General features: G+C 46.2%; 1 protein-coding gene across 11 annotated transcripts in view; it reads left to right on the top strand.

Annotated features, from left to right (window-relative positions):
* Positions 1-27,473, top strand: part of ROR1 (receptor tyrosine kinase like orphan receptor 1) — a 149,554-nt gene that overhangs the window by 83,472 nt on the left and 38,609 nt on the right. For all 11 annotated transcript variants that reach the window (XM_068690221.1, XM_068690211.1, XM_068690222.1 and 8 more), the window contains 2 exons: positions 14,932-15,003; positions 27,017-27,304. In XM_068690221.1, the coding sequence (XP_068546322.1) occupies positions 14,961-15,003; positions 27,017-27,304 (331 nt within the window). In that variant the 5' untranslated portion in view covers positions 14,932-14,960. The remainder of the gene's footprint in view (positions 1-14,931; positions 15,004-27,016; positions 27,305-27,473) is intronic.

Raw genomic sequence — 27,473 nt, 5'->3', positions numbered from 1 at the left:
GTTGTCTGAAGGGAGGTTTCCTTCATTCCTGTCCTTCCACATTCACCTTTTAAAGAATACAAATGTTTGTGTATAAAAGGTCGTTAGGGGTTGACTTACTGCTTAAAAACCTGCACCTTGTGTCATTTTTCACATAATAGCCAGGACGGAGCACAGCACCCTTTAAAAAGGAACCTGAGCCATACTGCTAAATGTTAACTGACAGCCTAGTAAAAACAAAAGTCTTCATTTTTCTTATTTGTCTGCTTTCTAACCAGCCAGAAACTGCGCAGAGCGCCCTTATTAGATCTCCAAGTATGCAACGCGGAGAAATCCTTGGATTCTAAAATTGCTGAGTACACACAAATGGTGCCACAGTGTCCTCTGCCTCTGCCAAAGCAAATTTCAGAGTTATGTAATTCTTCTCTCCAGCGTGTGAGTGAGGTAAAGCCTTCAGCATGTCGGAGTGGCTCCTGAGAGCACATAATCTGTAGGGTCCTGCAGTTTTTGGGGTGGACTGCGAGGCGTTGGATGTGACAAAGCCCCGGCGGGCGCTGGCCTCAGGGCCGGCCTGGTTCAGCTGGGCCTGGGCTGCAGCCTGTGGAGGCGCCGGCTGCTCGGGTACCACAGGCTTCCCTAAGTTGACTGGTGGCTTCAAAGCACATTTTTTGGTTTAGTCTCCTGAATATGAGACCCATCATGTGCAAATAAACATAAAATTTAATTAAAACCTAGACCAAGGTGAAGTGGCCTTCAGTAGAGTGTGTGCAGATGAAAGGCTGGCTAGAAAGCTGGAGCTGCTTATCTAACGTGGGCAGTAAGCCCGTGATGGTTTAGAAGGGCTTTCAAACCTTTCTGCTTCTTTCTTTGCTTTCACTTTACTTTTGTTGTTTTCCTTGCTTGTAACTGATAGAGGACTTGTGAACTAATAGCTTTCGAAGGCACTTTTCATCCACTTGTGCAGCTTTCAAAAGTGCTCAGCGTTTCCTAATTCAATAGCAGCTTTACTGTTGGCTTCAATGGAAGCAGAAGTGAGACCAAGTGCTTCTTTAAAAGCTGCATTGGTTTCCTCTGTTTTGTCTTTTTGTCTCTGCCAGTTCCTAGAATAAAGTTAGCATCATCAAGTGAGAATTGTAAGTTAAAAATTTCAGCATGTTCTTTGGTTTCTTTGCTTGACTCAAGGGTCATCAGACAGGCCTCTCGATGAGGCTGCGGCAGGGATGGGGCACGTCCAGACACTAATTAGCTGTTAAAATTTAGTTGTGAAGGAAAAATTCCTGCTCAAATCAAATGTGTCCCTTTGCATACATGGGATTTTTTTTTTTCCTGGGGAAACTCCTGCTGCTTGCAGTGACCTCTTGCTGGCCTGGCTCTTTCCTTTCGTTGGTGACACTTGTTACTGCTGGGACTTTCTTCTCACCCCAGCACATAAGAAGCTGATCCACCACACTGCTCACTTCCAAGCATTATGAAGTATTTTTGTATTTATTTATTTAAAAAGTAAACCCACCTGCGCTGCTTTTCATAAATACTTGCTGAGATCTCCACGAATCTACCATTCAGTGTTTATCCACTTGGAGCAGAGATCAAATTCTCCTTGCCTGGCACAACATCAAGCATAATGGCACTAAGCAAGCCAAATCCTGAAAGCTTTGGGCAGCCCTTTATTTATCCTGGTTAGTCAGAACTCCCTCGACCACAGTGGGAACTGGGAAGCAACATGTGGATGGGAGCCTCCAGCGGAAGAGCTGAGGGTGATACATGCAGGGCTGGCTCGGTGCGAGGTGCAGGGTGTCCCTGCCCACAGAAAGTCAGCTGCACTCGTGTGTGAAGGTTTACCAGAAAAATAAATAGGCTTTTTGGATCTGGAAAACCGGCAGACTCTTTAGGGTGCCACGTTTTGTGCCACATGGTGTATGAATGCAGTGAGTATGCAGCTTTTCTTCTCTTCCCCTGCCACACATCAAGGTCTCTGGATGTAAAGGGAGACCTCTTGCAAGAGCCAGCTGGAAAATCCACATGTGCCTCGTCCTGCTCACCACCTCCATCTCCTCTCACCTCTGGCAAGTAAGAGTCTATCTTGGGGCTGATATAAGAGTGCAGGATACAAGGATGTCAGCCTCGTCTCTGATTCCATTTAAGCGAGTTCATTACCTGTTTAAACCCAGTAACATGCTGGAAGAAGTTTATTCTCATAAGGCAAAGCTGGGAAGTGTAATTTCCCAGTCTCAGAAAAATAGATTTGTTCTTCCTTGTTCTTCATTGGGTTTGCACAGAGAGGGGCTCTCTCAGCTCTCATCACTTATTTCTAGATTAGTCTCTTGAATTTGTTAGTGTGAAGCTGCACATGAATGCACAAGGATTTTTAGTCATTACTTCCAACGTGGAACATGCCTGGTATGTCCACAAGGGGTTCAGTTTGTTAAATCAGAAAGCCAAGAGCAAAGTTACAGCGATCTCCACAAGAGATGCTTCTCATTGAACATTGTGCTGTGGTTTCTGCTGTGAAATTCGGTGAGATATTCATGCCTGTGATGTGACGCTGTGCGTGTGGGATGGTGTGTCTGAATCCCAAACCTGTATCTGCTCAGTTGTGTGCACATGCATGTGTTTGTGTGCGTGTATGGATGTGTGCCTGTATGCATTAAATGGTTTCAGAGCTTTAAGCCAGTAATGCAAGGAAACCAAAATCACAGGGCATGATTTGCTCTGTGGTTTGGAGAGAACCACATCTTCAGAGAGGTCCCGCCTTCGGCATACCAAGCCCAGGCATTTCAAACGAGACACAATTTGCTGAGAAATGTGGTCAAAAAGACACTTTCACAGGATTGATATTTATGGTTTGTGTATGTTTGCACTGAAGGATCACAGCATTGTAGGATCATAGAATGGATTGGGTTGGAAGGGATTGTCTAGTTGCACCCCGTGCCGTGGGATGTTTCCCAGCACTGTCGCAGTGGTACCACCTCAGGGGCCCTCAACGCAGCAGCAGTAATTTCATCTCTTTGCCCAAAGTATGTCTCTGCGTTGAGTCCAGTTCTCCTGGTTTATTCAGGTGTTGTTCATCTTTTTGTGAATATGCCTGCTAGTGGAGCTCTCATTGATTTTTGTCCTGCCCCGTCTTAAATTAAGGACATTTTCAATATGGATTCATATGAGAATAGGGAGATTTGCTCCATGCACGTGCTTACAAGTCACCTGAAGTTCATGGTCCCTCCACTTTGAGTTGTAATATCGCAGAGGAGTCCTGGCACTGGGAGATCACACAATAGAGGAGAGAAGTTCAGCCCTTTCACCCTGTGCATTGCCCACAGGGTTGCTCCGTCTGCTGGTGGGGCTTCCTGCAACCAAATATAATGTCGTTATCAAATCAGTTAACCTAAGTGAAAACCCCTTCTCTTACTTCCTTCTGAGTTTTTAATGGCTAAATTTTTGAAACATTATTGTAATGCTATAATCTGTTATCCCTGGCACTCTGTAAACAGCATGACTAACAGCAGCTCACAAACCCGCTGTCAAAGTCAATTAATGTGGGAAGCTGGGTAAGAAAATACACAATTTAGCAGTGCCGTGTTTCAGGAGGACTAAAGGCATGCACAGACCTGAAACGGCTTCCAAAATCATCAGCTTCGGCTGGGTTTTGCAGGTAGCTCAGTGCAGTCTGGATTAGGTTCAAATATTCCTTGAACATCCATGTATTAACTAATGGAAAGTTTTTGGTCTTGTACAGCCGGAGGGTAAGCAGTTTGATTACTTCAGCATTTGAATTTAAACTAAACACATGGTTGATTGCGGTCCTTGACCAGGATCATGAAAATTAGGAGATGATCTGCCAGAATCAAACCCAGGCATTTCCAGCATCTTGCTGGTATCACTGGTGGAGCATTTGGACCTTGTGCAACCAGTGCTCTGCATCTGTCAGAGCTGAGAAGTGGGACAAAGCAGGAGGTGCAGCTCCTGGCACAGGGAGGACGGGACCTGTGCGTGGATTTAAAGAAACCAAAAAAATTAAACAGAAGAATAGTTTGGCTTGACCATAAGGAGTCGTTTGGGAACTAATTACAGATGAGTGGAGAGAAATTGGAAGAGCAGTTTGTAAATAGTAAGTACAAAACTAACAAGAAGGCTAGAGGACAGTCTTTTGTTTCGTTTTCCCAGTGTCGTGTTTGCTTTGAGGCCTTCATGGAGAATTGGGTTCTCCTTTATTTGCAAATAGGTCGCACAAAATAGTTCGAGTGACTGATGTTCATTAACCTGCTGGTCACATTTAGCCCTGTAATATGTATGAGCTCATCTGAACTCAGCAAATTCTGTGAGACTTGGGCTTACTTCAGCAGACACTCGCCCTCATCACCTGCTGAGCTTGATATCACCGCAGTCCTTTGGCCCAAAGAGCAAGAAATGAGGAAGAGCAGAGCAAAACCTGAGTGCTGGATCTGGATGCACCGTGCTCGGCCTGCTCGGCCTGCCCTGCCTGACAGAGAAATCCTGGATCCATTTCCAAGCTAACGAGGTTCCTAAAGGATGGCAGTTGCCACGACTTTGAAACCTAACCCCAGCAGATCTGCAGTAGCATTACATGGAAAGCCTGGCTTTTTGTTTGTCGAGCTAATAAAAAAATCATCAGTTGGTTTATCCTTCCACGAGGCTTCCGCGGCTGCAAAAGCAGTTAAGCTCGAACAAGCCAACTCTGCCCTGCTCCTGTTTATTTCCTATTGTGCAGGCTGTTAACTTTTAGAGACTGTTTTTTTTTGTGTGTGGCACAGACATTACGGGGTCGTGAACACTGCAGATAGTTGTACTTCTGGGTGCAATTAAGGCAAAGGCCTGCGAAGTCGTAGTCGTGCTGTTCAGAAGCGGTGCTTTTGCAGCAACGATTTCTTCCATCCTGACTGTGCTTGAGAAAGTGCTGCCCGATCTCAGGGTTCAGGAGGCTGACTTGGCCACGCTGTGGGGTTTGGGGCCGTTGTTGAGGTGCCAGCAAGAGGCTTGCAGGGCTGCAGGACCCCGAGGCTGTGACGGGAGCCCTCCGAAGCTGGCCTCCTTCTGCAGCTGTTGAAATCAGGGGGAATCCAGCACAAGGGCACACTTAAATCACTAATGAAAGCATTTGAAAATCAAATATCAATGGCGATAAATTTGGGCCTACTATTAAGTTTGGATTTCAGTTTTCTTGATACCAGAGAGATCTGAATTCAGGAGATGGTGCTGAACCTTTTCCGTAGCAAATCAGTTGTAGCTGCAGCTCCTTTGTACATTAACCCATTCCAGCAATGAAAAGTTAAAAAAAAAAAAAACAAACAACAATTCCATGATAATAATGGAAACCTTTTGTGCAGACTAATTACCTGTATAATTGCTTCTGTTAGCTAGCTGTGGACAGCCCCAGTCTGGGGTCCCACAAGGACTGGACCAGGAGAGTGGCCCCTCAGGCGTCCTCATGTTGTCTCAGCATTGTGCGCGGAGCCATCCGAAGGGATTTCAGTGCTCACCCCAGAGAGACCTTGCCTTGAGGCTGCAGGTAAAGGCAAGCTGGCCGGGGGACCTTGGTGGCTGTGCTCTCTGTGCTTGCTCTGCCTGCATGGGCAGGAGCTGGCAGGAGCAGCAGCAGCACCCTGCCTCCAGCGCGCCTCTCGCCAAGCCCAGTGCTGCTCACACGCGCTCACCAGCTCTTACTCACAAGTGTCGTCTGCTTGACTTCAAGGAAAAATTAAAAAAGTCAGCCTTTTAGCAGAAGAAATGAGGTTTTAAGTCTACCTGCTAAAACCTGTGAGGCTGCCTGAGATCAGGCTTGTGTGGGTTTTGCGCAGGGTGCAAGTTCCTCTCGAACAATCAATGTAGCTCAGTCCTGACTTGGCCAAAGCAACCAGCTCTGGCATCGGTTAAATATTTACATTCCCCCCTTTTTATATAAATTGTGCTCTATTAGCATATGTTTCACAGTGTATCCTTGTGTTTCAGCCTCTTTATAAATTTGGCAGTTTGTACATTAATCAACATCAACCGATGTAAAATCCTAGCCATGAGGCTGAAGCCGTCAAACGTGCAACATTTACTGTTTCATCATACGCAGCCAATAAGTCATGCTGCAATGTGTGCCTTGTACCAAGAGGATATGGTATAAAACGGAGCGTGTTTACACTAGGGAGACTTCTGTGTATTTAAGAAGTAATTGTTTCGGGACCGTTCATTAATTCATGAGCTGACATGGGTCCGTTTTTCCTCACTGCAACAAAAATAATTATCGAGCTCGAAAAATAATAATGAATTTGCACAGGGCAGACTTCTCCTGTAATTTTCTTCACGAGCTATAAGCGTTTAATTGTAGATTGGCGGTAGCCTTATCCACATTTCAATCACTCCTGGCCCTCAAGTGCCGAGGCGCAAGGAGTTACGGTGTGCTGCGATTTATGGTGGATGTAAATGATTTCTTGTTTGCCCTCCCTGTGCTTGGCTGGCTTTGCCTTCCTTAAAGCTTTCGGGGGTGGATTTAGTGCAGTGGCACTGATGGAAACCAGGGACAGGCGAGCAGGTGCAAGGCAAAGCCCTGGCCGGGCATTTCGTGCTTCGTCCCCAGGCACCTCTGTCCCAGCCGTGCGCTCGTGGGTGCTGCTCGGTCGTGCTGCTTTCGGAGATAAATCCACGGGAAGCCGTGTGGCTGTTGTGTCGGTGGAGGGGCAGCTCCCCAAAATGCTGGCACGGGGCGCTGATGCCTGCTGTGAGCCAAGCATCTGCAGCAGGCATGGGCTGGGTGATGGCAGCACTCGGAGCTGCTCTGCGAGAGCCCCTTTGTGCCTTCGGGCACCCTCCAGGCTCAGGACCTATGAGGGACTTGTTAGAAGAGCTCTCGGCACCTGTGCCCACGTGTTGCTGCCACGGTGTTACCCCAAAAAAAGTGCCTAACAGAGCATTGCCTCCTCCCCTTCTCCCCTGGGCTTCTCGCCACGCCGGGTGTTAAAATGTTCACCCTAAATGTGTCCCGGGATGTGTTCCTCCATCTCCCTGCCCTCTTGATATCTTGATGTTTCTTTGTGACTCCTCTGCTTCTTCTCATGGCCCCATTCCCCATCTCACTGCCCAGTGATGTCCTGCTGCTGCTGGGTTTCTGCCTTTTCTCCATTGCAGTCATCCCGTTCCCTTTGTGGGGTTCCCACCTCCTCTTCTCTCCTTCCAGCAGCCCGAGGTGCTCAGAAGACAGCTCAGGGCATGGACAGGAACCCTCTCAGGGGGTTCCCCGGGTTTGCCCCCAATTCCTTGGCAGGAGAGGTCCGGGAGTTGTCACAGATCAGGACCCTGCCTGGTCACCGGGAGCTGGAGCTGAGCATTTTCTGTGCCTGCTGAAACATCGGGGCCGGGCGATGTGCCTTGGGGTGCGAGCGTGGCCACGTTCCTGCCGGTCCTAAGCACAAAGACCCGACTGTGAGCTCTGCAGGGCTGGCGCTCAGCCAGCTGCCCATTTCTTTTCTCCGTTCTCCCCGTCTTTAAAAGCTGCGGCTTGCTCCAGGGTGCAGTGTTTTGCTCTTCTTAAGTGGAACTGTTAACGACCCAATTTAGGCGATGTAAAGTGCACCCAGATTCCACAGTGACTTCTAAATCCATCCAACGTTAATGATAATCTGTAATTAATAGCCGCAGTGAAAAGGAGTTGTAGTTCGGTAATTAGAAATTTAGGATTAAAGTATTAGCATATAAAAAGGGCTTCTTAAAAACCTCTTCTTCCAAGAGACAGCTCTGATCCCGGGGAAGAAAACAGTTTTAAACTGATACGACCTCAGCCAAAGAGCAGCTTACTAAAAATACGGCAGTCGGCCCGGACTTGTGTAGGTCATTAGGAAGCTGCCAGCACGTTTCAAGGTGCTTTAGGAGTTTTCAGGTATTGCCTACGTAGCAACTGTATAATTTTTTGATGGTATTGCCTATTGCTGTCCTTCCCAGTAGACCTCTTGGGTTGGGTGTTACTGGCAGCCTCTTAGGTACGGGAAACCCCCACGGCTGTCCACTGTGATATCTCCTGGGGTATCCTCATCAAAGAGAGCAGCTCCACAGGAGGACGTAGGGCAGAGCTTTCAGGTACATGCGGGGCTCTTGGCTTCCCACCTCTGATCCCAAATGGGTCAGTCCTTCCACTTACCTCGGGAGCAGAGAGCATTTAGGGAGACTCCCAGGTAGTGAACTTGTTTCCTATGTGCTAATGGAAGCCCCGGTAGCAGGGACGGGGTGGCAGGGGCTGTGGTATAAATGATGTCCCTAACAATTTCCAGTCCTGCACTAAATTAAACCATCCTGTTGCACTTCTCGCTCTGGAAGCTGAAAATTAACGCATTGGATGTGTGAAATGCACAAAGCTCGAGTTGCTCATCGGTGTTGAAGATTTCCCTATCTGATGCCAATCATTAATCTGCCCCGGGCTATCAATAATGATATACTGCAGATAAAGAACAGACAGCTCTGCTTGGAAGTTTTACCCTGCCAGAGTGAGAACACAATTAACATTTGAAAGCTGTTAGCATCCTGCAGTATCATCTCGGCCCCTATCTGCGTGGAGCAGCCTGCAGAGCGAGAGCAAGCCTTTGCCAGTGGGAAACGTGGTTTCTAGCAGAGCGATGACTGCTGTGAGCTCTGCCGAAATCGCCTTGCATCTGCCTGTGCAAGGTGCTGGCACAACGAGCCCTGCATTTGCTGTTTCAGCCACGGGGTAACCAGGCAGAGGAAAGCTGATGACTTAAAGGTAAGCATTGGAAGGAGAAATGCCGTTGTGCAACATTTCATCTCAGTGCATAGAGCTTGAGTTAAGGTCTGTTCTCCAGCAGCTTTTATTGCATCTAACGTACCTGCTGCTCTCCTTCAGAACATTTCAGGTGACAGTACAGAGGCTGACAGCTTCACCTGATCCTGCAGGGCTGAGGTTTTCAGCAGGAATGTGTTTTTACCGGGAAGTGTTTGCTGTATCCTATTTTTACACATCATCACGTGCAGAAATCACTGTATCCATCACTAATCAATGGAAGGTTTGCCACCAACTTACATCACTGCATGCCAATAAAGGCAGTATATTCTCCCTGAGACACCTGCCTTACCTGAGGAGCAGAAATGCTCTCAATAATGTCCCGTCTTCGCCCAGTTTGGCCTCATTCAGCTGAGTGCTGCCTTTGTGTGATCCCTGCCCCCTTTTGAAACACGAGGACTGGGTAACGCGGCCACGTCTCCTGACACGCAGAGGTACTGATGTCATGGAAATAAAATCCTTTCATGCACTGGAGATGTAAGCGACATTTGAGGGATGTATTATGGAAATCCAGGATGGTGCCAATTAAACAGACAAGAAAATTAGTGAATAATAGGCCGTATCCATTACAGCCTGCAGAAGGTATGTCTAGATTTCCTTCAGCACCTCCAGGGTGGGCTGTGGATGGGATGGTAACTGGCTGATTGCAAAACCTCCTATCTTGGGAGATCAGATGAGAACGTGTGGGGAGCTCACAAAGGATCAGTGAAACAGCGAACGCTGAAGGAAAAAGATGATGGAGATACGGCTAAGGAAAACAGCCACGGGGCATATTTGTGGGAAGATCTTGGAAGAGATCAGTCAGGTAGGAACCAGACAAAGAGAAAGATGAAGTGTAGATGTGGAATGTGCAGAAAAGCAAAAATCCTGAACACTTAGAGTAATTAGGGCTTACTCTAATTCTGTATAATTTTATCTATGATTTCTGTTTTTCCAATATCATATCCAAACAATACAGCTAAAGACGACTACATTCGGAAGATTTTCATTCAGGTTTTTAAGGGGTTTCTTCTAAAACAGCTGCTATAAACGGTGATTTTACCAGTGATTTGGCCAAAACAGTGGTGCCCAAACCTGCTGTTGGGTTGTCCTGTCCTGACCCTCCTGACGGCGTGGGACGGCCCCCCCATCCGTACGTGGAGGAATGTCTTGCCCAATCTTGTTTTTAGTGTCTCGTGTAATTTGGGTTTTATCACTTCCTTAGGCAAATTCCTGCATGGGAGAACAAATCTCACTCAGCGCAGGCTTTCCATGCAGCTTCAGAAAGAGATTTGCAAATGGAAAACTTTGGTTTTTATTCAGTTTAAACGTTAATTTTGCACGGTTTATTTCATTACTCAGACTTCGAACTGCTTGGTTACTTTGAAACCCTCCTTGCTCTTTTTGCTATTCTGGGTGTCCTGCGCTGAGGTCAGAATTGCAGATATCGCAGTCGTGTTCCTGCTTGTGTCAGACAAAATTGTGAACTCCATAATTTTGTAGGGCATATAATGAGGATATAGAAGGACCCACGGGTACGATACAAAGTGTGACAGAGGATGCCCTATTAGAAGATGCTTTGAATTATTTGTGTGCGTGCCAACTGGACTTATCTTCCACCTGGAAAAGTTGGGGTCCTGCAAGACCTGGGGTTTTCCTCTGTGCCACCAAGAAGAAATCCTGTCCCAGGCACCACACTGGCCGTGCAAAGTCATACGTTCAGCAGCCATCCAGCCTCGTACAGCCCTCTGGCAAGCAGAATATCCACGTTCGTAGACTTATTTTGCTCTCTGCTTTGTTTCTGTACGGCGGATTTATTTCCCATGAAAATCTTCAATCATCTCGGGGCTCGGTGTCGTCTTAGCAATCTGCCTTCTTCCTGGTTTGACTTATATTCTCTTTACTTTGTGCAGCAGACGCAGAGCTCAGAGATATTAATTAGCCCGGGCACGGGGCCTGGATCTTCTCCTTTGTGGTTCTGTGGGCAGCGGACGAGGCTGCCCCGTCCTTTGATGGGTCTGTAGTCGTGACAGCACAAACACGAGGCCCTGAGTGATGGCTGCTGCTGGTGAGAAAATGAGGCAGTGGTGTGCGCCTGTGATAAGAGCTGGCTCTGTAGTTTTTCTTCACGGGCAGCTTTCTGTAAACCTTATTGAAGTTTATTTAATCACAAAGGCTTTAAAAGGACTGACTTGTGTGAAATTCGCTCCACGCTTATGCAATATGGTAATAAAGTCAGATGTTAGCCAACTTCTCGGTGGGGAGGGTATCTGAATACACTCGGCTTGGCTTTTCACAGAGGTTTTAATTGACTGTTGTGATTTCTCATTAACTTGAGACCAGCATTTCTTAATCGTGATAGGGGTTTGAACAGATACTTATCTTTTGTGCGTTAAGGATAAGATTCTTCATTCATCTGGGATGATTTCATCTATAAATAAAATCTTACCGGGGTAATGGGCCTCTGATGCTGATCATATTTCTCAGATTGCCTTTTTTTCAAACCAAATCTGGCTGTTCAAATAGTTAAAGCAGCGTGCAAGGGGGCGTTTTTAACAAATCAGGATTAATTTGATTAATTCTTAAACTCCTCATTTGATATCCAATTGCAGTACTAAGCATATGGGCTTTTCTTTTTTGGTGTTTTTTTTTTTTTTGGATGGTGACACCAAATGGGCAAGGCTGTCAGTACATCCCCTGCGTGGGGTTCACAGGATGAGGGGAGCTGTTGCCTGCAGGATGTTTTCAAGGTTGGGGGCACGATGAGAGGGCTGGACGTGTGCTGGAGAGCTCGGTGTTGGGTGCTGGGTGCGCTCTGTGCTTCCCACGCAGCCGCTGGTGGCTCACAGGCTGAGCAGACCTGCTTTGAGGGTCATTTGTGTAAACCAGCACATTCATTGCAATGCATGTGAGGGGAAGCCAACTTCTGCTGGCCCTGAGGATGCAGTTTGGACTGAATTTGGCCCCAGTCACAGCCCATAGATCACTGCTCATCTGCTGTGCCAGGTGATGCACCCAGAGACCCAGATCTCGGCGCTGCTTTCCATCCAGGGCTTGGTAATCAGGGTGCGTGAGTCTCCGGGAAAATGTTTCAGGCTCAACAGTGATTTGGTGGGCCATTAAGGGTTGTAAAGTCTGAAAAAAATAAGGGGGTGTGCTCACGCCTGTCTTCCTTGCACTGCCTCCTGCTCCCCAGCTCACGGCGGCTCCTGCGGCTGCCGCACAGGTGCCTCAGCCTCTCCTCCTCTGCAATACCCCTGTTTCATGTACAACAGAGCTGGAATCAAAGGATCTTGTTGGTGACTCTGGGTTAACCTGAACTATGGTTCAGGTTAGGAGACACGACGTTACGAGATGCAATCCAGACCCTTTTTGAGTATTTAAGAGCTTTCCAAGCACAAGAGGCACTTTCGGAGTTGGTTGGCCGTTTTTCTGTACATTTGAGGGTGCAGAAACCTGGATTTCACAAACCCAAAGAAAAAAAAAAAACTCTTACTCATTCCCAGTCTGTACTTTTTAAATGCATTTTGCTCCTGGAGGCAGAGCGAGGTGGCTTTGGTCCCAGGGGAGGAACCAGCCCTGGTCTTTGATCCTCCTCCCGGCCGTGACTCACCTCCCCTGGGCGCGCTTCTCACCTGGCTGGGGGCTGGGACTGGGTTTCTCCAAGGAGAGGTATCGCTGCCCTCACTTGCACACACAGCAGTCCTAATACTGTGTTTCGTCATGGTATTAGTACTTATTCCTTCATTTTGGTTAATGTGTGTTAGCTGTCTGCAACGTAAAGAGGGCTCTTAACACTGGGGTGTTTCCAGGTGAACAAAAGTAACGTTACCCACAGAAAATGCATTGTCAGGTGCAAAACTTGAATGCATGAGAAGCGTGAGGGGCTTCATCTACTGATCGTGGGTTGGAGCTGTGCACTATGGACGTTTGAGATGGAGCTGGTCTCAACAAGAGGCGTATGGAAGGTGGTGGCACCTCTCTCGGAGGGGGTTGGTCCTAAGCCTGCAGGAGCTGCCCCATTTCTCAGGTAGGAGGCACGGAAGGGTGAGGCAGAGGAGACAAAGCGTCCCAGCCTCTGGCACCGACCACATCCTGGTCAGCATTTGGCCCTCGGGGCTGGCCCACTGGTTATTTGTCACCTCCCCGACATCTCAGCTCTAGTCTCCAGCAAATCCTGGCACTGTCGGCCACTGCGTCATCCTGTGCGGGTCACCATGAAGCTCCGGAGCCTCGCTGCTTGCCTCAAGCCTTGCAGGTTGCTCAGCCAGGCAGTCCCCAGCGTTTGGGTTAGTTAAGAAGCTGAACTTGCGTCTGGGGATAACTGTCCTAAAAGTAGTGAAGGGTGGGGGGTGAATTTGTGGTGGAGGTGTTGGGAAAAGCCCCACGGGGCGTGCACGGGTTCGTGGTGACATCTGAAGCCAGAGCAAGAAAGCAGGAGCCTTGCTCCTCGCACTGAAAAAGATGGCAAATGCTTGGAAAAAACTTAATTTCACAAAAGCTTAAGTATGTTAAAGAGTAAACAGTTCAAGGGGATGGACGCGGTGAGACAAAGCCTCACCTTGTATAAACGGGTGTTGCTGCTGACTTCAGAGCAGTGCCTTCGCACGGGGCTCAGGATCTGTCCCCATCAGTGGGTTTCGGCCCCGCGTATCTGCGCAGGCCAGGGGCTGTGTAGGGAGGTGAGTTATAATGCCTGCACATTCTGTGTTTACATTGGAAATACTTGACAGAGTCTTAAATAAGCAGTGCTACCAGGTGGGCTTTTAAGAAAGACGATATTTATAAAAAGTGCAGTGGCTAAATCTGAACTTAACTGCTTCGTGCGTTTGTGTGACATCGTGTTTACAATTTGCTCGTGATTTCTTAATGAAATAGAGAAGTTGCTCACCGATCACATAAAAGCAGAAGATCGTCGGGTATCCTCGTGCTGAGATTGCTTTGGAGTTAAAGGAACAAGCTGAAGGGACAGTGTCAAAAGAAGAACACTGCACTTTGTGATATTTAGTTCTTGTCTGGGTTCGTGGTGATGCTCAGCATCTCAGCTCTGTGTTTGTGGGCACTGGAGGTCCAGCCGGGGTGCAGGATCAGGCCACGAGGGGTTCCTTTGTAGCGAGTCTTTGTGTCTGACTCAGATCAGACACTGGCACATGGGGCACATTCTGATTTTCATTTCAGATGTGCTGTCCTCTCCGGTGCTTGTCGCCGCAGCACCACTCTCCTCCTCTTCTAGTCCAAGCCCTGTTCCCAGGGCTGGGGCACGCAGGAAATTTGGAAGCGCACGGTGTTGCCATGGCACAGAATCACAGCATTGTCTAGGTTGGAAAGGACCAAGACCATCAAGTCCCACCATCAACCTGACCTACTGAGTCCCATCATTAACCCCATCCCGTGGTGCCACATCCACACATCTCTAAAGTACCTCCAGGGCTAGGGACCCCACCACTGCCCTGCTCAGCCCCTTCCAGTGCTTGGCATCCCTCTCCATAATGAAATTCTTCCTCATGTCCAGCCTAAACCCCTACTGGTGCTACTGGAGACTTGTGTAATGTGTATGCCCCTCTCCTCTTCCCACCCTTCCCGTCCCTCACTCAATCTCCTATATACACATAGTGATTCCCAGGGAAAACAGTGCCATAGCCACGAGGAAATGCTCCCCGTGTTCAGATCAGTCTCTCGAGCCTGTGTTTATGTGAGCCATGCGAGGGGTTTTCGTACAAGTAGCCCCATTAACTGCAGTGCGTAAATGGTGGCTCTTCTCGTGCACATGGCTTGGCAGGATTAAAATCTCTCGTAAATGTTAATAGATAACATGTTCAGCAGCGTCGGCGCATTGGTGTTTTCCTTTGCTGCAGCACTGCAGAGTCACTCTACCTCTATAAAACCCGTGGAGAGATTTTAAGGTGGGCCAAACACATCTCGGAGATTGGTTGCTTGATTAACACAAGGCCTCCCAGTGACAGCCCTGCAAAACAAGCTCCAGCTTGGCCCCGTGCCTTTTTCCACTTTGCTGGTTCTGCTACCCATATGTGTCAGCCTGCCAATGCACAGCATCGAGCGCATTTTAATAACTGCTGTTCCTCAAATAATTTTACTACTGCGACAGCAATTTTGTAAATGCCTCTTACACTCCTCACGGTACAAGATCAATATACCAACAGCATTTTTCTTCTCTTTTTCTCTTCCAGGAGCAAATTCATCGGTGGTTGCTGATTTCATGCCTACGTCGTCATGGAACATCTCAAGTGAATTAGATAAAGGTAAGTGGACAGAAAAATACAGAAAGATGGGAAACCAGGTTTTAAAATCTCAATTATTCTTCTTGACTCGACCGCATCAGCAAGCAAAAGGATGAGGGGGCATTTAAGATCAATCTTGTTTGCCCTGTGATCATTTGACATTTAATTACGTGTGGTACTGTGATTTCTGGAGAATGCTGTGTTCGTTTCTTGTTCCATAAAATGTTCCACATGGTAAAAATATTTCAAGATGTGAGTTCTGTTAGTTTATGAACTGCTTGACATTTTGGCTGGTGGATCTTAGGATCTGATCTCAAAATTAACAAGCATCAGGCAGAGTCAGTTTGCCTCATTGTGTTTTATTGTGAAATTTAGAGGCTTTGAATTAATAGAAAGGAAAATGCATTTGCAAGTGGTAATTATGGGTGATTTGGAGCTTTCTGAAGGGTATATATTGTGAAAAAAGGGCTATATTTCTCATTCCCCTTCATTTTGTAAATTATGCACCACCAACTATTTAAACCAATTTGCTTAGCTTCCTGTAGCCCTTATTCCAAGGCAGTGGCCTGCAGCTTCTGAGTCAGTCTGGTCTTTGAAATGCTTCTGAGGTATCCTTTACAGTGGAGGATGCTGTTAGCCACACTAACTGTTCAATTTGTCAAACAATCTCTTTTCACTTGTGTATAATTTTGCCAACCATTAACTATTTAGACTGAAATTTCCCATAGTGGAGTTCTGCCACAGATGGTTTTTCCGAATGTTTTTGTCTGTATTTTGTTAATATTTTGTACGAGCATGTGTGCGTAAAGTTTAATGTTTAAGCTTAAATATGTTTTCTGTGTCTAAGTATGAAAAGAATCTGTAGCTCTGAGTTCTTTACGGAAGGGTTAACTCTTTCCCTGAGAGCAGTGGTGCATCAGTTCTCCGGGCAGCATTTATTGCTGGGAGTGGGTTTGCTGGTGGTTTTATTCCTGCTAAAATGTGGCTGAATTGTAACTCCTTAAAAAAACGCAGCTGATGCACACTCAGGTGGAGACCTTTGTGAATTTGCCTGCAGACTCCTGCAGCTCTGCTGCTTGCTCTCACTGCGTACCAGACAGGAGAGGAATAAACCAAAGGGCTTGTGCTTTCCAGTGGGAAAGGCAGAAAAATATGTAGTTAGTAAGGCCAGGATTTCCAACTCACTGCAGATTGCTCTAACAAGTCCTTGAGGGATGGATGTCCTATCTCATTGCAGTGCCCATGGCATCACGGTGCCCCCAGCAGGCGTGGGCTGAGCACTGGGAATGTCCCAAAGCTGCTGAGGAACCCGGGCAGCGGTCCCCAGGCAGGATGCCGCTGTGCTTCTTGCCTTGTTGGGCAGGTTTTTTGTTTTCAGGAGGTAAGAAGTGGCCTAGAAGGAGCAGGTAAAGGCCACAAAGTCAAACACTCAAACGTTAAGAAATGCCAAGGTAAGGCAATCGGACAGGGTTAATTCAGGCCCCCGATGTTATCCTTAGCAGGACCTTTATTAAGCTACAAGGGAGGTTTTCCTCTAGGAACCCAGCCCATCAGCACAGAAGTCAGTCACACTTTGTTGAGGTGATTGCAATATTTTTTTGCAGACCATCATCAGCGAGATATTCTTCATTCTCCCCTGTGAGCCCCAAGGGTTTGACAGGTGATGTGCCCATGGTCAGGTTGCTGTCTGGCACAGGGAAAGCTCTGTGCTCCCAACCAAAACCCAGGCAGAGGGGAAGGTACAAAAGTGATATTGAAGACAATGTGATTTTACAGCAAATTAAGTCTGAGCTGAGCTGAAAAATAGCCCTCGGTAGCCTCTTTGTTATTATTCCTTATGAGAGATTTTGTGTAGGCTGGTTTCTTCTGACCAAGGTGACTTTTTGCCCATATATTTGGCTAGGCTTGCCCTCAGCTGGCTGTTCAAATGCTGCTTTTTCAGTAGGACATGCCCCACATGGGCACTCTCCAAGCCCTTGCTTTGACTGACCAAGCCTGGAAGCGGAGCAGGCTGCCTGCTGGCAGCAGGGACGGCGTGGATTGCCAGCTTCCTTCCGAGTCTGCTGCCTTCAAAGTACGCTCAACACCAAATCCGCAGATCATCAAAATGCAAAGTGCCTGCTCGTATCAGCCAGGGTTCGGGTGTCCCTGCTGTGTCGGAAAGCAGCGACTCAGGCACTAGCAGAGGTGAGGCTTTGGGTGGCTGCCACCAGCTCGGGCACAGAAATCATCCTGCCAGCCTCGACGTTAGCAATTAAACCCTTTTCCATGTTGCCTTCATGGCACCTGTTCCTGAGTGCTATTGTCAGGAACAGGTAAAATGAAGTTTCACACTTCTAATCCACCTGGAATGTGGCAATTATCACTGGCTGGGCTGAATCCTGCATTCCTGGGGGATTACCGGCCCCTTTGCCCGCCCGCGATTAGCATTTAGACTGCTGTAAGCTTGCACACCTAAACGCGGATTTACATACGTGATTAAAATGCATTTGGTGCCCGAAAAGCTTAGTCAGAGGGGAGGGTTCTTCCAGCGTGCCCACAAGTGAAGCGAGGCACCCACACGTCTCGTCTTGCCCAGGAAAGCAGCGGGGGCTTTCATGTGGGCGCTGCCAGCTCTCACTGAAGGTCTTTGAAACCCTCCCTTAGGTGCAGCCCGTCGTGCCGAAACCTCGGGGGAGAACACGAGGCATGCGCTTAGTTTCCATTTCTTTTTGCAAGCAAGCAGCTCAAGGGACCGACATCCACTTGTCTTTGCTGCAGTCAGCCGTGAGGTCACGCAGGCGTCCCAGTAAAACTTATTTTAAAGCCTATTAAGTTCACCACATGAAAGCGGTTTCCAGCCAAATTTCCCAATTAAATGGCTGTCCGCATTAAGTGGCTCTAACTCCATGTGCTGCCTTTTGGAAACGAACGTCTCTTCCTCGAACACGTCTCCTGGGTTTGCAGGACAAGGAGCAGCCCATCGTCTCCTCCAACAACATTCTGCATTTTAAAATAATTACTTCATGTGGTGTTTTCCCTACCTCGGAGAGTTCTGCAGTGACTATCTTACAACTGAGCCCTATTCAGGTTTCAATTTCTATTAAATAAGCTAAATCGACAGCATTAAACAGTTGCCTGTTTATTCTTTTTAACAGGAAATGAATTTAAAAGAGACGCAGCCACCCGTGAAGAGCTGTTGAAAGCAACGATTGATGGGAGGGAGGAGGTGGTTTCTCACCAAAACCTTAAAAAAACAAACAAACTATGCATAAAAATAAAAAAATAATCACTTTTAAAATAGGAGAAATTTAGCTATGAATATATTCCTCTTTTCCGACTGGTAAATCACGGCGTGCAGAAGGGCTGCTGCGAGGGAAAAAGAGAAATGAAAATGCCATCAAATGGGTATTTAATTATATAAGGAGAAATAAGGGGAAATATTATAAGGGGAAAAATATATAAGGGGAAAAAAGGGGGTCTGGAGGAAGGAAAGAGCCTAATCGGGGATCCAATCCCTAGGGCTTGGCAAGGCTGGGAAATGTCCCATGGGGCACATCTTCGCCGTGCCTGACTTGGGGATTTCATTGTCCGCCCCTCTTTCTTCCCTAGGTGTTTGAGTGGTATTTCTCCCCTTTGTTGCTTTGTCCTTCACCACGTTCATTCGTTTCTTTCTCATCTTTCTTCAACTGCCTTGTTGTCCCCTACTTCTTGCTCTTTTTTCCTTCCTGTTGTTGAAGGCACTTTGGTTTCCCATTTCTCCGTGCCCGTGCATTGTCACCCCTCTCTCTCCTTCCGCTGCAGGACAGGCCCCTGCCCCAGCTCTTTGTCTGAGGAAGCTTCACATTTACCACGATCCTTATTTAAAATGGCAAAGAGCCCTTCATTCAGCTGCTTCTCTTTCACAAAAATGGTCGTGGAAGGGTAGGCTTTTCCTCACATCAGCCGTGTGTTTATTTACAAGGAAATAGATAGGCCTGAGTTTGAACGAGAGCCTACTTCCATCTGGTGCTGCAGAGGAATTGTTTGGGAACTCTTCATCCTTAGGCAATGATACTGTTGGAGTCTCTGCCAAGAAAGAGTCAGCACTGAAGTATTATTTTCTTTTAATTGTGAGTGGGGTTAAACTTCTGCCGACATTCACGGGAACGGGACTCTCCATGGGACTGGTAAGACAACGGTGCCTCTGCTGAGACTTCCCCTGGTCAGGTCCACCCCATGCCCACCTGCAGCCTCATCGGGAGCTCGTTTAATCATGCAGGTCCCAGGACGGGCACTAGGATGGGTCCCAGCCACTGCTGAGCAGAGTTAAGGACACAGATGCTGGGATGCAGCAGTGCTGTCCCAGTTCCAGTGCCTCCTCCTCCCACGAGCTTCTCACTTCCTTCATTTTCCAAAGAAAACCTCTTATTCTGAGTTTTACCTTTCCCTTTTCATGGCCTATCTGCTTTGGCAAACAAGTATAAAATGTTGGGATGATTCAGTTTCCATTTCCAGCCTGAACTCGGAGCTCCCCGCCGCTCGCAGCTCCCCTGCCTGGCACAGCCCTCAGCAGTACATCGCAGTCCTGCAGTGCTCCAGGTGTTGTGCAGAGGGCCAACATCCCCCAAGGAGAGGCCAGCGAGTGTCAGGGCTCTGAAAAATGCTCCCCAAATCCCTCAATACCCTGTGCACGGCACTTCACGTCATTAACTTCTTGGAGAAGCCAGCCTTGCCATCCGTGCTGAGATGTAGAGCTTAGGGATATGGTTTAGTGGGGACTGTTAGCGTTAGGTCAGAGGTTGGACTCGATGATCCTGAGGTCTCTTCCAACCTAGAAATTCTGTGATTCTGTGATTCTGTGAAATCCAGGCTAAGGCTGTCACTTCAGCACGTCTTTCCAGGCAGGGATATAACCTGGCCGTGAGTCTCTGTAGAGAAAAAATCTTTCTGATGGCCCAGGGAGAATTTGACTCTTAGGCAAACTACATCTTAAGAAACATCAACAAAAGCAACCGTGGACAAAGCCGGGTGGATCGAGGCCTCCTGACTTCGGCCCCGGTTCTTTAGAGATTTCCAGATTTTCTTTTGAAATCACTGGATGTGAATTTGATACGCGTGGTGAAAGGGGAAGAATTACAGCCTTCACATTCATGCACAATTTACCTTTTTATTTTCCTTTATTATCTGGGGGATATTCGGTAAATCAAGCTCCCCTGATGGGGCACAGGGTTCGGATTCTATTTGTGGGGTCCCGTTAGTAGCGCGGCAGTAAATTACTGCTACTTTGTTTGAAAATTTTTTTAGCCACAGTACATTAGCTCCTTTTGTTTGCTTTTCCACTGACGGAGTGCACGTTTTTATTTGAGAATTTGTGTTTCTTGAATGTCTCATTTATAAATAATACAGGGTGTGAAATTTGGAGGTCACAGAACAAAACATGAAAAAGAAACCACCCCGAGTAACATGCGGCATTCATGGTAAAAATCTTGCACGAAATGCTTCGCTTACGTCGGATTTTTTTATAACCTCCGAGCGTGCAGTGAATATCTGACCATTATACATAAGGTACCTATATATAATAACCCTTTCCTGGCTCATCCAGCTATCTTTGTTTATTTGAAAGATTGATAGATCAGAGGGTCAAGGGACGTGTTTTATTGTAAGTTTCTGTTCCAAATTTCCTGACATTTTTGGTATTTTTTTTTTTTAAATAGACCTTTAAAAGGCACAGAAAGGGCTAATAAGAACCAGATTCTAAAGTGATGCTATGTCAAAATGTCAAAAATAACAGCTTTTCTTTGACTCTACAGCATTAATCTTAGGGCACATACCTTTCTATACACCCTTTCTTTAATAGCTTGATTTTTTGTATGTGGCTCTTTACTGCTGAGCAGCTTCTAAAGTGACAACAAAATCCCTTGATGGTTTTCAGTAGTTTGGTTTATAGCTAGATGTGGACGTTTGTTTACCTATCCCAAATCACTTTTTTTGTGATAAAGTTTAGGGGCTTCCTACTTGTGCTATAAAACTGGTTCCTGAGTAAAGAAAAGCTTCATTTCCCCTTGCCAGATTACAGCGTCAAAGCTATCACCAAGGCAGCTGTCCTTAAACCTGGGAGTTAACTCAGAAAAGGAGAGACAGATGTGAGCTGTCAGATTCATATTAAGAATTCACAAAGGCACGAAGGGCAGTGAGTTGTCCAATTCCCATCCCAGAGCAATGGGATTCAGGTGCTCGGCCCCCAATAATTTTTTGGAAGTGCTCTGGTTTCCCTCCAGAAGCCCACCCTCCCCTGTGACCCAAGGCAGTCCCACAGCTGCTAATTGGAAAGCGGCAATTGATTGTGAAAATCCCAAATTCGGTGAATGTTGCGTGTCTACATCTGAAATGCTGTAAGGCCTTGGGCATCAGTTGGCGTGTTTCAGTTCAGGATGTTATCCTCCGATGGCATTCGTGCCTCTAGATAACATCTGGGAAGAGGAAGCCCAAGACACAGCTGCAGTATGTATCCTGAATTGAGCCTTACACATACACACCGCTGAGGAAACTCATTTGAAAATGAGCTGGGCAAGCAAATGCAGTTGTGTATTTCTTTTTGTCCCAAGACAGTTGACATTGAATATTTCCGCTTCTTTGTCTGGACTTCTTTAACTCTGATATTCTTCATATGGGTTGCCAAATTGTGGGTCGAGTGCTGTATCGCTTTCCTCCCACTGTCATTCCTTTACTTTTATTCATTTAAAATAAGTGAAATTCCAGCCGGGAGTCTTCCTTTTGCCCCTTTTAATAACAAGGGTCTGTTGATCGGGCCCACAGATCGGACCTGCCGGGAGTTGTCTCCCTTTGTGAGTTATGGGCAGATGAAGCAATCAATGGTTAATCCTTTTTCCAACTGAGAAATATGTGCTCTATCTATGGCTACACTACAGTAAGAAATCCTGCTGGTTCCTTCTTCAGCGTAACTGGAATAGCTTAAAACCCAACTCGATTGAACATATGGAACAAACAACAAACCCATCCAGCGCATTCAGGCTGGGTGGGCTCTGGGTTGTTGACTTTCCCCAAAGAGAACAATTCCACACGGAAAATTTCCAACTGTCTGAGCTCAATGGTGGCACTGATAAATGTGAGGACGGGATGCTTCTAAGTGGAGCATCAGGCTGGACTAACGTGGCTCATTCAAGGCTCGGAGTGAATGAAAATGCATCTTTCCACCTGGTAAAGTACATCAGAAAGGCTCTGTCAGACCCACTGATGAGCTTGAGTCTTTTTAGGTAAACATTATCTGCTCTTTAAGTTACCAATCAGTGAATGTATTGGAATGATTGAGACTTTTTGCATTTCTTTATTGTCACCATATGTTATGGCAAAGAGCTGAGCCACTAGGCCTAGGTGCAAAAGGAGAAGGCCAGCAAGGCTGGTGTCCAAACAGCCCAGCTCCGGCCCGCTCAAACAGCAAGGATGATTTGAACTTTCAGATCCAGAATTAAACTTTTTTCTCTAATTCAGCAGCTGGAATGGTGTTCCTGCATCTGTAGGTTTGCTTCAGAGAAGGTTTGGAGCTGTTCCTTTGCCGAGAAGTGCGCTGCGAGCGCGGTGGGAAGGCGCTGGATGCACAGGCCCCTGCTGCACCTGGATGAAAGCTGTTCCACAACTGCCATGGCTTGAATAAGACTTTGATTTTAGCTCTGCTCCGAATATTCTGAAAGATCAGAAGGGCACAAAGAAGAGGATAAATGAAACAACGATTCTTCTCATAAAATGATCATTTCAAGGTCTAATCCTGCATCCCCGTCGTGCTTGAAACACCTAGTGAATCCAGAAACACCTAGCGTGCACGGTGCTTGTGAAAAGACCCTCGCCCTGTGGCCAGCAAAGTCCCCCTCTGAGCAAAGAGGGTGTTACTGCTCTAAGAAGTGTCTTTGGTAATTTAAGATAGAGTAACCATGTGGTCACAGAGGAGATTAACATTCCTTGGCCGGGGAGGACGAGCTTTTATTTTGAAAGCCACCTGGGTTCCACTTAAAAGTAGTAGAATACTTAAGAATTTATTACGACTGGGCAGGCTCCTATTTAACAATGTCAAGACGTAGCTGTGGAAATACACACACTTTTCTTCTTTCAAGACACGCAACGCAGTACATTTCGTCCTCGCACAGCTGTTGCTATTCTGTAACATCAAACCAGCAAAGAGTTTGGCCATGAAGGATACCTAATATTTGGATTTTATATGCAGTGTCTCCAATTTATGCGCTTAGAATCATGAAGATGACTTATGATGTGTTGTGTTTGCATTGGCAACGGCTCAAAACCAGAAATATATTTCAGGCTTGGCTTTCCAGATATTATCTCAAGTCATTTAAAAGTTCATTATAGGGCACCCGCTAGTGCTGCTATAGTAAAGGGGCTGTCAGCATTTTTCAAGGGTTTATAACTCAGCCATTAAAAAAAAAAATCTCTGTGGGCTGAAACTTGGCATTCAGGGTCTAGGCCCAGCAGTAAATTGTTTTTACAAATTAAAAAAAAATCAGTTTGACTATTATTAAATTATAGGTGGGCTAAATTTTATTTAGAACTTTTTCCGGCTATTCTCCTGTATTTCTGTAAATTAAAATGTGTCTGAAATGTTTTTATAGAGTGCGACTCTAAAATACGGACTGGCTTTTGTTATGTTCTTGAAATCCTGAGATTTAACTCAAAATATAATAACAGTGCTTATCCCAGCGTAGCACTTTTCACCTTCAAAGTGCTTTACGAGCATTATCTCATTAATGTACATAACAGCCTCCCCATGATGTAAGAGGGATTATTATCCTCACTTTATAGCTGGAGAAATTGAGCCAAAAGGTTTAAGGCTGTTTTTAAAAGGACTTAGTTGCACAAATCCCAAGTGAGCTTTGATTGGCTTTGGGTGTCTACTTCCCTTCGGCTCTTCTAAAAATCACAGCTGAAGTGATTCACCCAAGACTGCTCAGAGCCAGCGTTAAAACTCAGACTTTCCAACGGCCCTTGCCACTAGACTATTTAGTTCGCAGAAGCACAGTCATTATTTTCTAGGTAAGAACCATCCTGTTTCTAAGAAATTATTCTTTTGGGCAGAGAGAGGCAACTGGGGAGCTCCTCGATGACAGGGAGGCTGTCGAGTGAAGCACGGTAAAAAACGTGCCGCGAGGTAAGGCCCCGGCCATGCGACACGGTGTCGTCATCACGTGTGCAAGCAGCAACTTCTTCCCATTTCATCAGTGCTCACCTCCTGCTGAGAGCACAAAAGGTGGATTTAGCCCTGTTTTTCTTGGCCTCTTCTGTCCCAGAAGGAGGTGTTGTTAATGCTGACGGCACCAGTGAGCGGCTGGTGGGGAGCGGCCTGGACAGAAACCTGGACGCAGGCAGGAATTATTTCCAATGTTCTTTGCATGGGTGTTACTAAAAGGAGAGGATGGTAGCAGTAGCTTTGGAGATTTGATGGGCTTTGGTAGGTGAGAGTTAGACAAAAGTGTTAAAAATAAAATTGGGCTTCTCTTTGACTCCTCCGTGCAAGGCAAGGGCAGCCATGGATGGCTTTCCTGCGTGCCAGGGGAGGAATGCTCCTAATCTGGTACGCCTCAGTAACACTCCAGGATTTTTTGGAAGCACCGTTAGACCTTCAGCTTATTTTCAATTACAGAAATGTTTTATCCGTGAGAATCTTCTCATGATGATTCCAGCCGCTTGGGACTTGCCCTGTTTAAATCTCATCTCAGGTGCCTTACAGTCTGCTGCGTGATCAGATTTAAGATTTGGATGCAAAGTGTAGGTATTTAAGAACCAAGCTAGGCTGAATTTAGCAGATGCCTTTCACTTTAGTGTTTCTGTGGTAGTTTGTAAAGAGGAGAGCGCTTGAAGAAGAGTCAGAAGCTCCAGACCCTGAGAAGTTGTTTCTGTTTGTACCTACAGAGAAGTTTCACCATGACTCGGGCTGTAATAGCCATTTTTCACGGTCTCACTGTCAGTACTGGTACTTTAGATTCCTTCTCCTGCATTTGGTAACCTACATTACATCTTTACTCCTTTATTTGCCTCCTCTGCATACCACAGGACCTTTAAAATACTATATTTACCGTGTGGGTTGTCAGCAAGACCATCACAGGACTGAGGCCATTCTGTTTTCTGTCTGTATTAGATTGTAGATGTCTGAGCCACTCTCTTTGAAATGTTATCAGGAATTATATAAATGACTGTGGTATAGAAATGTTACATTGGATAATTAAGTGTGGTTCTCCAGCTCCGTGCTATTAGTGTGATTTTATTAAACACAGATTGTGGAGGGAACCCAAAAATACGTGTGCTGATTTAGATTATGCTTCCCAGTGAGGTTGTTAAGATGCAAGTCTCAAGCGTTTCTAGTCCTGCAGTGAGGCATGCAGAAATCATCGTGGGGAAATAAAAAGCCAACCTGACGCCCAGGTGAAAGACGTGGAACCCAGTTGTCTTCACCGGACAGCTGGATCTTGGCTCTTTTTGCACCATGCACAGTTTGAACTACCAAATCCACAGGAGCAGAGGTAACAGTAGTACTTTGCACAGTTTCATACCTGCACATTAAAAGACTACTTGATCAGTGAAAGAAAAATGTGTGGGCAGTTTCTTTGTGCTTAATGTTTATCCTAATAGCTCCTCGGGACCAAATGAGATCAGGGACGCGTTGTATAAAGTGCTATGTAAATACAGGGTAGGAACTTACATGCTGAGTAGATTAAACACAAAGGGAAGAGATACTGATACTCGCAGAGCATAATGAAGGGAGTAGCCGGCGAAGACATGATTAAAATAACTAATTAGGGAAGTGGATTAGTTAGGCAAGTTAGTTAGCTGAGCTGTTTTTATTACATGCTGGAGGTCTTTTTCATAATTTCAGGCAGGCTTATTGCTGGAGCTTGCAGTAGATGTACCTTAACATGGTGCAGCGTAAGCGGCGCAGCACAGATTTCCTTACTGATGGGCTTTTCTTGACCTCCCAGGCTCGCTCAGAGAGCACGGGAGCAGGGTACAGTCTCTGGGTTTCTCATTGCTCGGCTGCCCTGCTGAGACAGCCACCAGATGATAATGGTTTTTGGCCACTAATGACCACCGTTAGATTTGAACCTGTGACACTGAGATGAAAGCCCGCGTATTCCATTCCTCGTACCCAATCCATCTTGCTCTCTGCCTTTAAAGGATTTAATTAAATGCTGAATACAGTTAACTAGAAATAGCCTTCTTCCTGACCGGTGCAGAATGAAATAGCACTTGACAGGAGAAGGCAATGTTCACGAATGGATTAGAAGAGATTAATTTTGTGAAAGTTTCATTTAACATTCCCCATCGTAACAAAATGAAAGAATTCTTGATCTTCTGCTTGCACCTATCATGAGACCTATTTCAGATTAAAGATAAACTTTAGTTCTCTTAGCAGGGAAAAGACTGAGTAAGAAAGAAAGCCTTCATCTCCTAGATATGATCCTGATTCCTTCATCTGTGCAGTTGGTGCTTACAAAATCATTCACAACATACTGCCTACACTGCTCTGCAAGTCAATTAAAAATGGCTCTGAGACCTTCGTTTTGGAGAGATTCATTCCATATATCGGTACACTCTGTGGATCCTAACACGAGTGGGGCAAATCTCCAAGGCAGAGACAATAAAAATGAGCAGCTGAATTTACAAAGGATGTTTTTCACATTTACTGGTTAGCAAAAAGGAAAAACAAGATAGAGAAGCAGCATTATCTCCTTTTTCTGCGCTGAATGCAGTGAAATAGGATGATGTTGAGAAAGTAGAGAAAATCCGTGGGCATAAGATGGAAAAGAAACTTTGAAGAGAAACAGTATTACTCTAGTGCAATGGAAATTGCAAAATTTGTTCCTTTTATTAGCATGCAGAACTATGTTGAACCTGTCACTGTCCCTGAGACATCAATTAATAAGTATTTGAGCTTTTTACTAAACATGATAGCCACTTCTTTTGTTTCCTTTTCAAAGACAGGAATGAGATGACTTGACATGACATTTTCTGAGTAGGAATTCCTTATTCACCCTTTTTTCTTTTCCCATAATAGATTACTTCTTGACGCTGGATGAGCCTATGAACAACATAACTACCACCCTTGGCCAGACGGCAGAGCTGCACTGTAAAGTCTCCGGCAATCCTCCTCCCACGGTTCGCTGGCTGAAGAACGACGCGCCGGTTGTCCAGGAGCCCCGCAGGATCTCCTTCCGTGCCACCAGCTATGGGTCTCGCCTGCGAATAAGGAACCTTGACACTACAGACACCGGCTACTTCCAATGCGTCGCAACTAATGGCAGAAAGACTGTTTCTACCACTGGCGTGCTCTTTGTCAAATTTGGTAGGTTTTCTCCTATTAAGCTGTTCAAACTGTTGTTTAGAAAAACAGTGCAGGAAACTCTTAAGAAAAGTGTGTTTACCCACTGAAAACGAGTGCGCTGATGTAGTGGTATCAGCCTGTTTCAGCCTATTTCTGGCAGTTTATCCCTTCTGCCTGTTTGCTCTGTGCT

Source organism: Anas acuta, chromosome 8 (assembly GCF_963932015.1).
Source record: "Anas acuta chromosome 8, bAnaAcu1.1, whole genome shotgun sequence".
In the NCBI taxonomy this organism is placed as follows: domain Eukaryota; kingdom Metazoa; phylum Chordata; class Aves; order Anseriformes; family Anatidae; genus Anas; species Anas acuta.
Note: the sequence above shows the minus strand (reverse complement) of the source record. Positions and strands in the feature narration are given on the sequence as shown.